This window comes from Papilio polytes, unplaced genomic scaffold, assembly GCF_000836215.1.
Source record: "Papilio polytes unplaced genomic scaffold, Ppol_1.0 DF823510.1, whole genome shotgun sequence".
NCBI classification, from domain to species: Eukaryota; Metazoa; Arthropoda; class Insecta; order Lepidoptera; family Papilionidae; genus Papilio; species Papilio polytes.
The window spans coordinates 1,062,095-1,076,185 of NW_013525694.1; the positions used below are offsets into that span (position 1 = coordinate 1,062,095).

General features: G+C 32.5%; 1 protein-coding gene across 1 annotated transcript; it reads left to right on the forward strand.

Annotated features, from left to right (window-relative positions):
- Positions 1-1,795: 1,795 nt before the first annotated feature.
- Positions 1,796-12,541, forward strand: LOC106104525 (collagen alpha-1(I) chain-like). Its single transcript, XM_013284602.1, has 23 exons — positions 1,796-1,984; positions 5,243-5,291; positions 5,649-5,686; positions 5,850-5,930; positions 6,147-6,284; positions 6,415-6,609; positions 6,821-6,979; positions 7,240-7,357; positions 7,487-7,570; positions 8,059-8,123; positions 8,320-8,526; positions 8,611-8,754; positions 8,829-8,909; positions 8,984-9,212; positions 9,322-9,393; positions 10,143-10,255; positions 10,573-10,665; positions 10,868-10,990; positions 11,109-11,239; positions 11,463-11,642; positions 11,889-12,032; positions 12,107-12,187; positions 12,331-12,541. The coding sequence occupies exons 1-23, from the start codon at positions 1,796-1,798 to the stop codon at positions 12,401-12,403; spliced, it is 2,787 nt and encodes a 928-aa protein (XP_013140056.1). The 3' UTR covers positions 12,404-12,541.
- The last annotated feature ends 1,550 nt before the right edge of the window (positions 12,542-14,091 follow it).

Below are 14,091 nucleotides of genomic sequence, written 5' to 3' on the forward strand. Positions count from 1 at the left end.
AAAAAATGCAGACATCGTTTTGTGTTAATTAACTTAAAATTAGTTGTTGGAAAATTTTCAGCAACCTGCCGTTTATTTTACGAAAGCGTACTCGTAAATTGGTTAGGAGCAAGGTGTGCGTTAATTTCGCTTTTGGGTCATTTTAAATTTGTTTACAATATTGAATGGTACGATTTTGGTATTGATTAATCGATTATTTCAATTTTGTATCGATTAAAACTGATAAAAAATGTATTATTTACTAAATGAATACAGACATACTTAACATAGGTTTATAGGAAAATTTATAGGGAAATACTAGAGGAGTATATCATTATTTGCCACCCCTAAATTAGGTAGGCAGTGATATCATTGTCTTAAAATTATGTTAACATTGCTTTTCAAGTCCTATGAAGTAATTTTGAAATAGTTTAAGTAAATTCTTTTGAAGACTCAACATCTCGTTTATGTTATAATACAGTCTCAGTTCCTAAATTATTTTATTACGCACCTATTTAATATTTTATTTATCGTTCGTATTGTCGAGTCATACGATTGCCACATAAATATTGTTATGTAGAATTTAATTTAATTAAAATACAACCTCACGTTTCTTTGACAACGGTCTAAAAAGGGACTAAGAGAAGTTTAAAATAAATCGGTTTTACTGTATGTTTCGGTTTTATTGCTTTGGCTTTTTAACTACGAAAATGTTTAATAAATGTTATCAAATTTGTGAATAAATTAAAATTATGACACACACACTAACGGATGATTACTGAAACGAATCTAAACTTCTGCTTCGAAACGGCCTCTTACAATTCAACAGACGTCAAAATATAACCCAATATGAATTATGAGCTTTGCCTTACCATTTGAAACATTGTTACATATTTAAATATTGTTTCAATATGTGGAAATTAAACAATTGAGAATATTATAATGCGTGTGACGTCTTTTATGGTTAAGTTCTTTCACTGGGACGTATTCTGTTGTCAAGTTTTATCTTTCTTGTTTCCGACATGACATGTCTTCGCTTTTAATTTACATATTGCATAACAACGTAACCTTGCCTACTATAATCAATTCTCATTGTGATAATGCTTAAATTCTGTTGGTGGTATTGGAAAAGCCCTATGTCCAACAGTAGGCAAATAAAGGCTGATGATGAAGAAGAAGATGGTGATGATGATCGTGATGATTAAGATGTTATAATGTCACATACAGTTTTGTTATGATATATTTAAACAAAAATAATTAGCAAAAGCCCGGTTTTAAAGTTGCAGAAATTAAAAAGTGGACTTTGAAGCTAGTTTAGAAAATTTAAATAAATACGTATTGACATTTTAACAAAGCAATGAAGAGTAGGGCATTGGCCTGTTGTTTGTAGGAGAATATTAAAATTTTATAATATGAAATTCCGAACGCTTTAAGCTTTTTTTGTTTTAATATTGGAATATTAGAATTAAATTGTTTTTGTATTAACAACAACTTTTTTTTTAATTCCTAAAATATAAACCATATAATGTTATGGCAGTTATTATAAAATTAATCTTTAAATTCCACAAATAATTTGACGCCTTAATTTATAGACGACGCTTACAAAGTAGTCTGTGGTTCGTTCTTAATTCGGCCGTAAAATAACTATTATCAAATTATTAGTAACGCTTTGTTATATTTTTACTTAGATACAAAACAAGTGACAAATTTAAAAAAATCATGGATCTAATAACATTCATTTGTTTTTCTTTTGTGTATTAAAGACAATAAAAATGGAGAAATAAATTAAGTGGATAAGACTTATGTGGATTTAAAAATGGCGATGGTTATATCTCAAGCGACGAAAGTTGCTATCGGTGGATTCCTGGCGCTGATGATACTGGGCGCTGTGTTGGTTGTGGGCGCGGCGTTTGGATGGTTCGATCCGAAAAGGGAGGATGAAGACACGCCTGCAAAAATTAGCGCAAGACTCCAAGGGCGCACATCCTTCGTTACTCACCGAGCCGTAAGTTTTATTTATTAAAAAATTTGTATATACTGCTGCTCTCAGATTCTTGAAGATCTAAGTGTAAATTTGATATGAGAAATCTAACATGACTACAACTACACTTTCTTATAACTAGTTTCCCAGCTACTTTTAACCTTTCGTTAGTGTTGGCTCCATAAATATCCTGAAAGCCGTTTCCGAACTAGGTTTTACTCCTTTGAAACTTTTTCAAACCTAACACTAATGAATCAATAGTTAATGATAAAATAAATGAAGACTTCAGAAACCGATCATTAGTAGTTAATTAACTCTTAGGCAGATAGTTAAGTTATCATATCATTCCTAGTTAGGCTTATGCCAGTATTAAAATGTAAACTTTCTTGCATCAACTTTCTATTTTACATATTTTGTTAAATTTAATTCGTTATCTTAGTGATTTCCATATGACTTGACCGTTCCCGATTGTTACTCAAGTTTTATCCAATCGTTTGCAACTGCAAATGTGATAACTATCACTTCACTCCATTCGGTAATAATACATTGCGAAGTATATAAATAAATATTATGAAATCTATAAAAGAATGTTAAAGATTTTCCGCTGAATCTTCTTTTACTTCCAGAATTATTTTGTTTACGTGTTACAACTTAATTTTATGACTTGGCACGTGTGAGACTGCGGTATAAAGAAATCCACCACCTTATTACGTTTTGTAGGCATCGTGAAAATACTCAATCACAATATTGGCAGTAAAATCATGTATAAAATAATTTTTCAAACATGAATTCTACGAAATATGTGTGTGTTTTTAGTGAAACAACAAACAAGATAATAGAGAAAACAAAATGTTAATTCAAATCCTATAACAATCGAGTTAATTGTCCTCGGATACCGTTTGTGATAAGCTTTATCTACATTTTAAACAGAAAATGGGTAATTCGTACACAAGGCACGATCTGGTTCAACTGTTTTTCACTTGAGCTACATTTAATTAACGCAAAACGTAAGATAATAATCATTTTATAATTTTAGTCTGCCATTTTAAATTATGAAAATACTAGATTTCGCCCGCGACTCCGACTATTTGAATTAAAAAATACATAAGTAAATAGCCCATGTGTCTGACTATCCTCTACATCTATGCCAAATTTTATTAATATCCTTTCAGCTGTCTAGCCTACAAACTTTAGCAAACATCATCTATCCATCCATCCATCCATCCATCTAAACTTTCGCATTTATAACATTAGTAAGTTTTTTTAAAAATACATTTATAATATTACTCTTTCGTAATATTAGTAGCTGTTGCTGAAATTGAAAAAAAAAATAAAAAATATAGACTATGTTCCTAACAGATAAATTACCTTTCTAATGATGAAAGAATTTTCGAAATCGGCCCAGTAGTTTTTACGTGTATCGAATACAAAAAAAATGCAAAATTGTGGAAATATAAATTTTTCCTCTTTGTATAAGTATTGATTATGGTACAATAACAATCTGTATTTCTATACTGTTTATACTAATATTATGAAGAGGAAAGATTTGCATTTTTTATATATTGAAGTAACATAAAAACTACTGGACCGATTTAAATAATTCCCTTATGATTGAAAACCTACCCTACCGTTGAGTCATATAGGTTATGTGGTTTACAATTTTTAATTTCACATGACCAAAGTTTCGAGCAAAAGCTACTTACTAATATGATGATATCAAATTTTATCAACGGCTTAAAATTAATGATTAATGACAACGGTTACGTTTAATTAATGATTCCTAGGAAGAACCTTCCGTGACTCGAATCATTAAGCTAAACGTGTTTCTATAATATAACGTTGAATAATAAACAGTTGTGAGTATTTTGTAGTCGTATTTTTATAAAGCATATCTACCACTGTAATTACATGAGTGTGGTAATTATTTACTTCATTATTGTTATTGTAAATATGTTTTCGTAATACTAGGATGATTTTAATTTTAAAATAGATTTGGGTATTTTATATTGGTATAGTGGAATAATAACAGATGTTGCATATTTAGACACGAATAAAAGTAGTTCTTTCAGTTTTCTACACAGAAGACAGGCGTGAAGTGGAAGCAATTCTCCATTTCGTCTGAAGAGTGTGGTGCCAGAGGCCTAATTTTTGTCCCTTTCCCTTTCCATCCTTATCTTATGAGGAAAGTATTGGAAGGAAAAGTGCATTTGCTTTCAAATGCACCTTGTCTTCCCCTTTTCACCTTTGGAGTAGATGCACAGGAAGGGAAAGTATCCTCTTTATATGCGTCTCCTCCGCAGCGGTCGCTTGTAGGTATGTCTATTAACTGTGCTTATAGTAAAAGTGAAAGGAGATTTAGAAACTTATCATAAAAATGTATTGTAATCCCAAAGCGATGACCATCTTGTTATTTTTTATAAGCTGATTCAGTTTAATACAATTCCAACTCACTTATACTTAAGGTCCTTTCTTTAACTCGGCAAAATATTCGAATTCGGATTACTTCAATATCGACTGAACTGTATCTACCCGATTGTATGAATTATTTATTTGTATTGCTTCGAGTCCTCTCGTTCCGTCGAGATGTAAGGCGTGACTTGACTGCATTAAAATCACATCTATGTTTTTTGTGTACCAATACGATATTTTATATACAAATATACCCATCATTGAAAATGATAATGGGGGGAAGATTGCATTTACTAATAGATTGAGATCCCAGACCAGGATGACGACACTTATATTCTAAAACTTTACTGTTATATGATTAGATAGTACTCGTCTGTGATGTAACTGAATGGCCATTAGTTATCCTGTCCAATGGGGCAGTTACGGGCTATCACACTCTGAATTTGGTAAAAAACACACCTAAGTTCACTTATTTTCACTATAACTATAGTGGTAGATTTTTTTTTGAAAAAACGTATTAAATCTATTATTAAATTAGCTTTTGCTCGCGACTTCGTACGTAGGAAATTAAAAGAAAAACTCAAAAATAAGCTTATCTGTTCTTCCATACCATGTTGTACATCTGTACCAATCATAAAAATTAGTTTACATGTTGTTGAAGGCATGTCCCTTCCTACAAATGTTGATGTTTGTCCATATATCCATACTTTTAAACTTTTTCATTTATAATGTTAGTAAGATACTGTTATTCTAACAATAATAGAAAGAAAGAAATCATATAAGAAAACGATACATATTGTAGTGTATTTAATTGCTATTAAAATTTATTCCAAATGAAATATAAAAAAAATGATAGTAATTTTATTGTTACAGGTAAACCCAGAAGAAAATAGACTGCCAGTTGTATCACATTCATCGCCGTGTAAGTTTTTAAGTTAATGAAACTCCATTATAATGTGTTAATATGATAAGCTAAAAGCTCTGAATCTCTGCCAAATTTAGTTAGTCTTAAATGAGTTAGTTATTCGGCGAAAGTTCTTGTACGTATTATTAAAGGGTTCTAATACTTTAATAAGCTCTTATTAAGTATAATAAGTTGCATAATTACTCTCAAAAGATATCACCAAGTTATTCGGATTCATGATTTTCTATTTTTATGTGTGATATTTTTAAAAGAGAAGGAACTTAAATATATTTAAAAGTTTTATAATTTCAAGACAATTAAATTGAGGTTAAAAATTTAATGTAATTAGCGCTATAAAGGAAGTTTGATTTACAGATTTCGTTGGACAAAAAGGTGTTAAAAGGGATGAAAATGTGAGTATTGAAACATTTAGTTTTACAGCTATGTTAATACTGTTTAACTATTTCCATTTTGTTCTGTGTTAATATTAATTTACTAACAGTAATCCTTTGTGAATAACATAAAAGGTAATAGAACAAACCCTTTCGCTTTCTAATGGATGCATTGTATAAACAGGGCTCAACTGATGGAACAGTGAATGGAGAACCGCAGGCTTCCGGCACGCTGGCTAAGCTAGGCAGATCTACAGAAGCTAACGTTTGTATTGTTTAAAAAGATAACTAAGCCTTACATCTACAACTTATCCGTCATAGTAGTGAAGAAAGCTATCGTAGTATTTTAAAACTGATGCGACGATGAATTAACTTTATTGTACTAATGATATATGATTTTACTGGTACAATTCATTAAGACATTTTTTTATTTAACTTTTTTAACACAAATGTGTTATTTAATAAATTATTTATATTGCAGTTACCGATATCAGAATATTGTCAGTGTACTCCTAATGATATATCAAGCATTTTGGAGTCTATACCGGGAATAAAGGGTCCACCCGGTCCCCCGGGTCCTACAGGATCTGATGGTACTACTGGAGCGCCAGGAAAAACGGTACGAATTCTAAATTTATTATCTTAAATGAAATAAATAAGGATGTTCTATTTAAAAAAAAAGTTAGCATTTTACAACTTGAAATTTGGTTAGTGTAGAATTCATTTAAGATTGTAATTTTGTTATTTAGGGTCAAATGGGAGATCAGGGTCCACCTGGACCAACTGGTATGAAAGGCGATCAAGGAGAAAAGGGTGAAACTGGCTCACCTGGTATTGAAGGCCAACCGGGGCCAAAGGGAGATCCAGGAGCTGATGGAACGCCTGGCCCACAAGGGCCGGCAGGACCACCCGGACCACCAGGACCAGTATCTTCGGCTTTAATAGTAAACCATTTCAAACCTAACACATTATTTCTGTTTGACTAATGTGGTTATTTTACCTTAACTTCTCAGAATAATCTATTTAATTTACTTTGATTTTCAAAGGTCATCGCTACTTGAAAGCAATGTCCTTTTTTCCACCCGTAATTTTTTATTTATATTATTGTGTACATGTTCTCTAAATCCTTGTAATTTGCCGCTTCCACTTAAACAGGAATCAACGGGATTATACGGGTCTAGTAATCGCGGAACTCTTGCTGCTCCGGGAGACAGAGGGCCAATGGGGTTACCTGGTCCTCAAGGTGAGAGAGGCTATCCAGGGAATAAGGGTGAAAAGGGCTTGCATGGATCAAAAGGGGATAAAGGCGAACGTGTGAGTTTTACTATTGTATCTATTATATATTAATCGATTTAAGATCATATGGTAAGTAACAAATTTAATAATAGATTGAAAGCCATGTAATGTTTCTATTGAAGTCAAGAGAATAAGTTTATTTAAATGTGGTTATCAAAGGAAACAGACATACGTAATAAAGTATAATAAACGAGATTCCAAATTTTATTCGTTAGATGTCAGAGGAAGCTAGGAGAAAAGGATGCGTCGAAAATGTTCTTGACTAATGTAATTTGTAGGGTAATTCTGGGCCTAGAGGGCCACATGGCGTCAAAGGCGAGAGGGGTCAGGCGGGCCGCGACGGCTTGCCGGGACTTCCGGGCCCACACGGCCGCCCCGCGGAGAAGGGCGAGAAAGGTAACAAACTAACTGAACCATTAAAATTTATGACCCACTGTGATCCCGATTATTAGCAATGATTTCGGATCGACTTAGTAATGGAAAAATGTTTCTTTAAATAAATATTTTTCTTTATTCCAAACACAGGTGCTCGCGGTCCACCGGGGCCACCCCCTACGTACAGTCCAACTTTATTAGAAAACTCTATTGGAACTGGACTAGTACGACCGGGTAAGTATTATTTTTTTATCATGCTGTAATCGAAGAAAAAGGTCACAAAACTTCAACTATCGCTGCCAACTAATACCGGCTCAGTCACAAAATTACTTTCCCCACAACTTACGAGAACTTTCCAGAAGTTTGTTCTGTCGGCAACTTTCAAATTATTTAATATTTCAAAACAAACTTTATCTGTTTGACATTTACTAATTGTAGCAGTATTTTCATATCCCATATTACTAAAGCCTTTTCTTACAGAATATGTAATAACATACTCGTTTACCTTAAAACCTCAACTAATAACTCGACCTGTATTTTATATGTTTTCCATAACGTTTACTGAATATAAATGACTTACGGTTCGCTACTTAATGTTGAACATGTCTGTAAAATTACGGTAGCGATTTGTTCCTTCAGTGTACACGTTAAAAGTTATTTTACTGTGAACTCTATTGATATATTACAAAACAAAAACATGTACAATAAAATAATGTTCGCAGGGCTGCGTGACGTTACCTCCCTTTCAAAAGGGGGAAAAGGAGAAAAAGGAGAACGAGGAGAAAAGGTAATTACCTGTCACCAGTAGTTAGAGTAAATTAGTATTTTATGATAAATACATTTTACGTTTGTTGTTTTACCTCGTGATAGAAAAAATTGGATAAACAGTTATGTGATATCATTAATTTTATATGAAATCATTTTTGTAAGTCAGGGTTGACAGCCGTAAACAATGATTCCCGTAAACGTATTTGGTATTTTAGGGTGAAAAGGGTGTAAGAGGTTTAGAAGGTCCTCAAGGATTCCCAGGTAATGATGGTAAGCCCGGTGAACGTGGTGATATTGGACCATCCGGCTTACCCGGGACTCAAGGGGTATCAGGTAATACCGGGCCTAAAGGAGATAAAGGGGAAACAGGTGCGCCTGGACCAGTTGCTATTTCGAGAGATGAAGCTGTTATAATGACAAAGGTAAGTACTTTTTTTCATAAAATATGACATAGAATGGTTTTTTTATCCATGACCACTATTTAAATACTTTTTTCTATACGCTAGGGTGATAAAGGTGAACCTGGTCCAAGAGGAAAACGTGGTCACCCAGGTTCACCAGGAGTTCGAGGCCCACCAGGACTTCCTGGTCCTCCGGGGATACCAGGCACTAACGGGATATCTGGAGATATTGGTTTACCAGGATGGACGGTAAGTTAGAAGATTTAATTGAATGTCAAGATTCAAAGTATGTCAACAAGTTTCAGTATTTATATACATTTTAGGGTCCCCCAGGAGCTACAGGTCAGCCTGGTCCCCAAGGACCTAAAGGTGAAAAAGGTGATTCTGGATTTGATTACGATAAGGTACCACGATTCTATTTCATAAACTTATTGTTGTACTTAATAATGCCTAAATTATTTTTTTTATATCAATATAGGTCAAAGGTGAAAAGGGCGTTCGAGGGGATGATGGAACGCCTGGAAGAGAAGGTCCAAGAGGTCCTCCTGGACCTCCTGGAACCCCGGCAACAAATATACAGTACATATCAGCTCCTGGACCCCCAGGTCCGCCTGGTCCACCTGGAGCTCCGGGTCCTGGTTATATCAATGAGACCCCAGATACGTTAACCGATACCCCAGGTACTAATCGCCGTGGACCAAATCCGGGTAAGATTATAGTCTTAACAAAAGTAAAATTAATCTATGATACTTTCATAAATGCGTTGCAGAGTACAAATAAAAGTACAACGGGATTTATTTTGTGTTTTCCATTAAGGCAAACAACGGGACGCATTGCAAATACTAAGAAGCTTAAATCACCTCATGCAGAATCGTCAAGAGCTTTACGGTAAGTAATTTTTATTTAAATCTTGGTTGTTTTATTGCTGATTCAGTTTTTTCCGTATTAAAATAAGGTTAAAAAATTTTTTTACTACTTTTTGATATTCTCTTTTCCCAATATGTAAGTTACCATCATAAATGTCCTATTAAATAAATCTAAAATTCTTTGCTTCTCCGCTATAGGGTTGCGATAACAGTACATTAAAGCCCAACATCGAGTTTGTTTAGATTTAGTGACCTATGTAAGGATATCGCGATAATCCTAAATAGCCCAGTCCGGGCTCATTCCTTTAATAAATGTCGCACGTTTTCCACAACTCAACTATTATGTAACCTTTCGTTAATACTATTAAGTTAGTAGACTGTTTTAATTGGTTGATATGAAATTTTAAAAGTAACTGTACTAAGAAAGATGAAATAATAGTACCAATACTGGTTACAAATAACTTTGCTGTTGTATTAATTAAAATTATAATTGCCAGTAATTTATACGCCACATACAGAACATACCACTTGATTATATTAATTAGTGTACAATCAAATCAATTACACGTTCTACTAAGGAATAAATCATTGCTCTGTAATTGTACATTTGCTAAAACATTTCACAAAAAAAAATTGTAAAGACTTGTATCTTAGTTTAGATTTTTGGTACTTTTTTTAAAAAATTTCCAAGGCTGGTCTCCTAACATAGTAATCCACTATTCCACAAGATTTTAAAATTTCTGCCATAATTTAGGAAGTATTATGTAATAGGTTTGCGAGATCCAACAGAGAATTTGGAGGATGATATGGATTTCGACGATGATGATGAAGGAAAAGCAATAGTTGGTACCATTCTGTTCAAGACTACGGAATCTTTAATCAAAGTAAGCATTTATTTAAAGACATTTGATTGAATTACTAATAACCTCAGAGAAATTATACCATGTATTAGACGATATACGTCTGACATAAATACTATTACTGTACTGAAGATTCTATTTCCACTTAGCGTCTGATTGCGGCAATGGACACTCACAGCCGCTCTCGATATGGAGTCACTCTGTTAGTGTTCTTTTGTGACAGAACGATTCCAAATGTTCGACAAATACATTATACTATTTGATATTTATTAATATAAATCTAGATCGTTTTAAAATAGTTATGAATAAGAGAGTAGAGAGAGTAAATATTCTGTTGTTAGCTCGGCGTAGCCTGTCCTCGAGGTACTTTGGCGTATATCATCCAGGAGCAAGCGCTGCTTGTTCGTGTCAACAACGGCTGGCAATATGTCGCGGTGAGCAAAGACAAATATCTAAATCTACTACCATATTTTTATTTCGAAGCATGTCTTCATATTAAAATCTATATTAACATTTTTAACCTCGATATTATTGTTTAATTTTATTGAAAGTTAATTTTTTATAAACTTAACGAGAAAATTTTAATTTCAAGAATGGTAATTTTCTCTTTGTTTCCTAACAACGTTTGTATTGTAGATGGGTTCACTTTTGGCGATACAATCTTCTTCTAACGGTACTCCAACTAGAACTCCACTACAGAATATATTGGAAACTTCGAGTCTTGTGCACCATAAAAATCCAGCGGGAGAAGGTCCAGTGGTAAGCATTTAACTACAGAATTTGTTAACATTGCTCTCTAAATGATTCAAACCATTTAAATTATACTCTAATATAATAATATCGGTGATTTTTATCTAGTTAGATGATTTTTTTCTAGTTACGTCTAGCTGCGTTAAATGAACCACATACAGGAGATATGCACGGTGTCAGCAGCACTAACTACGAGTGCCGGAGGCAAGCACAAAGGGCGGGGCTTGAAGGCACTTTCGGCGCGTTCATATCTTCAAGGTATGACTTTGTTGCTGTTGGCGTAAAATCTAAAAAATGTAGAAGCATGTAAACTGGAAATATTATATAGAAGTACAAGTATTTTCAGTTTTTCTTAGCAAAGATTAAAATCTACTGTAATTGAAATGATGCAATTTAAAACAGAATGTAATTATATTAAAAATAAATGTTTTGTATGTACTCGTAAAAGTATGTTCGTGGTAACTTTACAATTTTTTTGCAGAGTGCAAACTATCGACTCAATAGTGAGCTGGGTGGACCGAGAAATACCTGTAGTGAATACACGAGGCGACGTTTTGTTCAACTCGTGGGGTGAAATGTTTGATGGATCGGGTGCACTTTTTGCACACGCTCCGAGAATTTTCAGCTTCAGTGGAAAAAATGTTCTCGTTGATCCGAACTGGTAATTGAAAAATGTACTTTTAAAACTTCTTTAAATAAACTAAAAGTATTTTACATATAGCTTTTGTCTGCGTGGAATTAAAATAAAAAAACAAAGAATTATCATATGTGTTCTTCCAGACTATCTTCTACATCGATGTCAAATTTTATCGACATCCCTTCAGCAGGTTTAGGCTTCAAACTCTAACAAATATAAATGTATCTATCTAAACTTTGATATTCATAATATTAGTACGATTTATTGTAGGCAGATAAAAGCGGTATGGCACGGCGCCGGACCTAATGGGGAACCAGCAATGGACGCGTATTGTGACGCATGGCACAGCAGTAGCGGCGATAAATTTGGACTAGCATCATCACTGCATTCGAACAAATTGTTAGACCAAGAAACGTATGTAACATTATTAAAACATTTGCCAATACCATCGTTTAAAATAATAATTGATTGTCATTTTTTTATTATAGATATTCGTGCAGTACGCGATTGATTGTACTTTGTATTGAAGCGACTCCTGCAGATACAGTCAGAAGAAAAAAACGGTCCAGGTATGTACACGTAGTTAAATATTCAATATATGTATTGTTATGGCAGTTTTTTAAGGCTTACTATAATGAAAATTCGAGTTCTTAAAGAACGTTTTAATCTATCTTTTTAACACACGAAGTTAATTTTGTAACTTGTTTACTAGGTTACCAGTTGCCGAAAAGTTACGATTGCTTAAGCCGATTGAAGATAGAAATAACAGCAGACAAGTGTTATAGATTTAATTTCAAATTATTATGTAAGGCAATTTTTGAAGACTGTAAATATTTTAAATGTAGGCTAAACAGAAATCTATCGAAGCAATTGATTCCCGTGGAGCATAATGACAATATTCAATTGATCACAATTTAATGAAATAATTGTAATTTATAAGAACGATTTTTAACGATACAATGATTTCATCATTTTCATTAACGATTCACGATCTTCATTTGTTTTTGTGAATTCTCTCGGTTTATAATTTCTTATTCATGTCAATAGTTGTTATTAAGTTAAGCGAAGGATTCTATTTAGACTATAAAAAGCCACCATTATGAGATTTTCAATTTGTTTTATGTTAATTTGAGAAGATCGTTAGAAATAAAAAGAACTGTAGATTTTAATTGACTATCGTATATTTGAGTTTGATATATCCTAATTAATGTAATGTCTAAAATGTCTAGCAAAATTTATGTTTCGAACGCTATAGTTTAAGAGCCATCGAAATTTGATCTTCGTCAATGCATAATGTATATTCATACCACTTAATACTACTAGAATTCATCACCACTACTTCAACTAGAATATTGTCATCCTTATATTTCCCTTTGTTTATTTTTCTATTTGAATAAATAGATATAAATCTGTATAGATGCTTCTTCAGTGTTAATTTACGTTTTTATTTTAATATTGTGAATCTAGATAATATATAAATAGGCATATTTAATATGTAAATACGTTACAAAATGCTTTATCGTTTTATTAGAATAATATGGACTATTCTGATTAGGTTGTAACAAATTACTTTTAGATTAAAAGCATTTCATGTTTCATTTTTATGTATATAGCTTGTAAAATATACACAAAATTATTATAGATTTTAGGTACGATAATTAGAGTAAATACGTTTTAATTTTAATTTTCTTTACGTTTCATATAAAGAATTGCATTTATTATTACAAGGTAAGAATATTAGAAAATTGGTATTGTTACAAAATGAGATTTACCTATTTTTGTGTTTCTAATCCGCCCTTGATTGTCAGCTGTTTATTATAGGCCTATTGTAAATAGATGGCTTCTGATATTTCTAAGTATACATAAGCTTCTTCGAAGTTAAAAAATAAAGTTAAAAATATTTTAGTGTCAGTCCTACCCAATTGTAAATTGTTTGATAACAATCGATCGAGTAAAGTATGCGATGGAAATATCGGATTGTGTTATCTGATAGTGACGTCATTTTCAAGCTATCAGAGCATCAGTTAGTGGTGACACAGGCTCTTAGAGTTGTAAATAATTTCAAATAATATTGCTGTCAATACTAGAATGAATACTGCCATTTTGGTACTTAGTGGTTTGTATTATATAAATTTATTCATTATGTAATTTGATTTGGTTATATAAAGTTTATTTCGGTAACATAAAGAATGAGTCGAACGTATTTTTTTTTTGAAGGATAATTCCTACTGAATATTGTAAGTAAACATAATGTTTAAGGGAATTACATGTTAAGTTATTTTGCTGTTCCACATTTCTTCGTTCAAGCGATTACCTTTTTTAACCTGAAATTATTTGTCTGCTAAGAACTGTGATATTGTTTACTCCAAATAAGAATTGTTTTCAATGTAAAGCATTAGTAACTATTTGTTTATTATTAAAAATTAAATCTTAAGTTTGAAATTTATTTTAAGCACAATTGAGCTCTTTATTG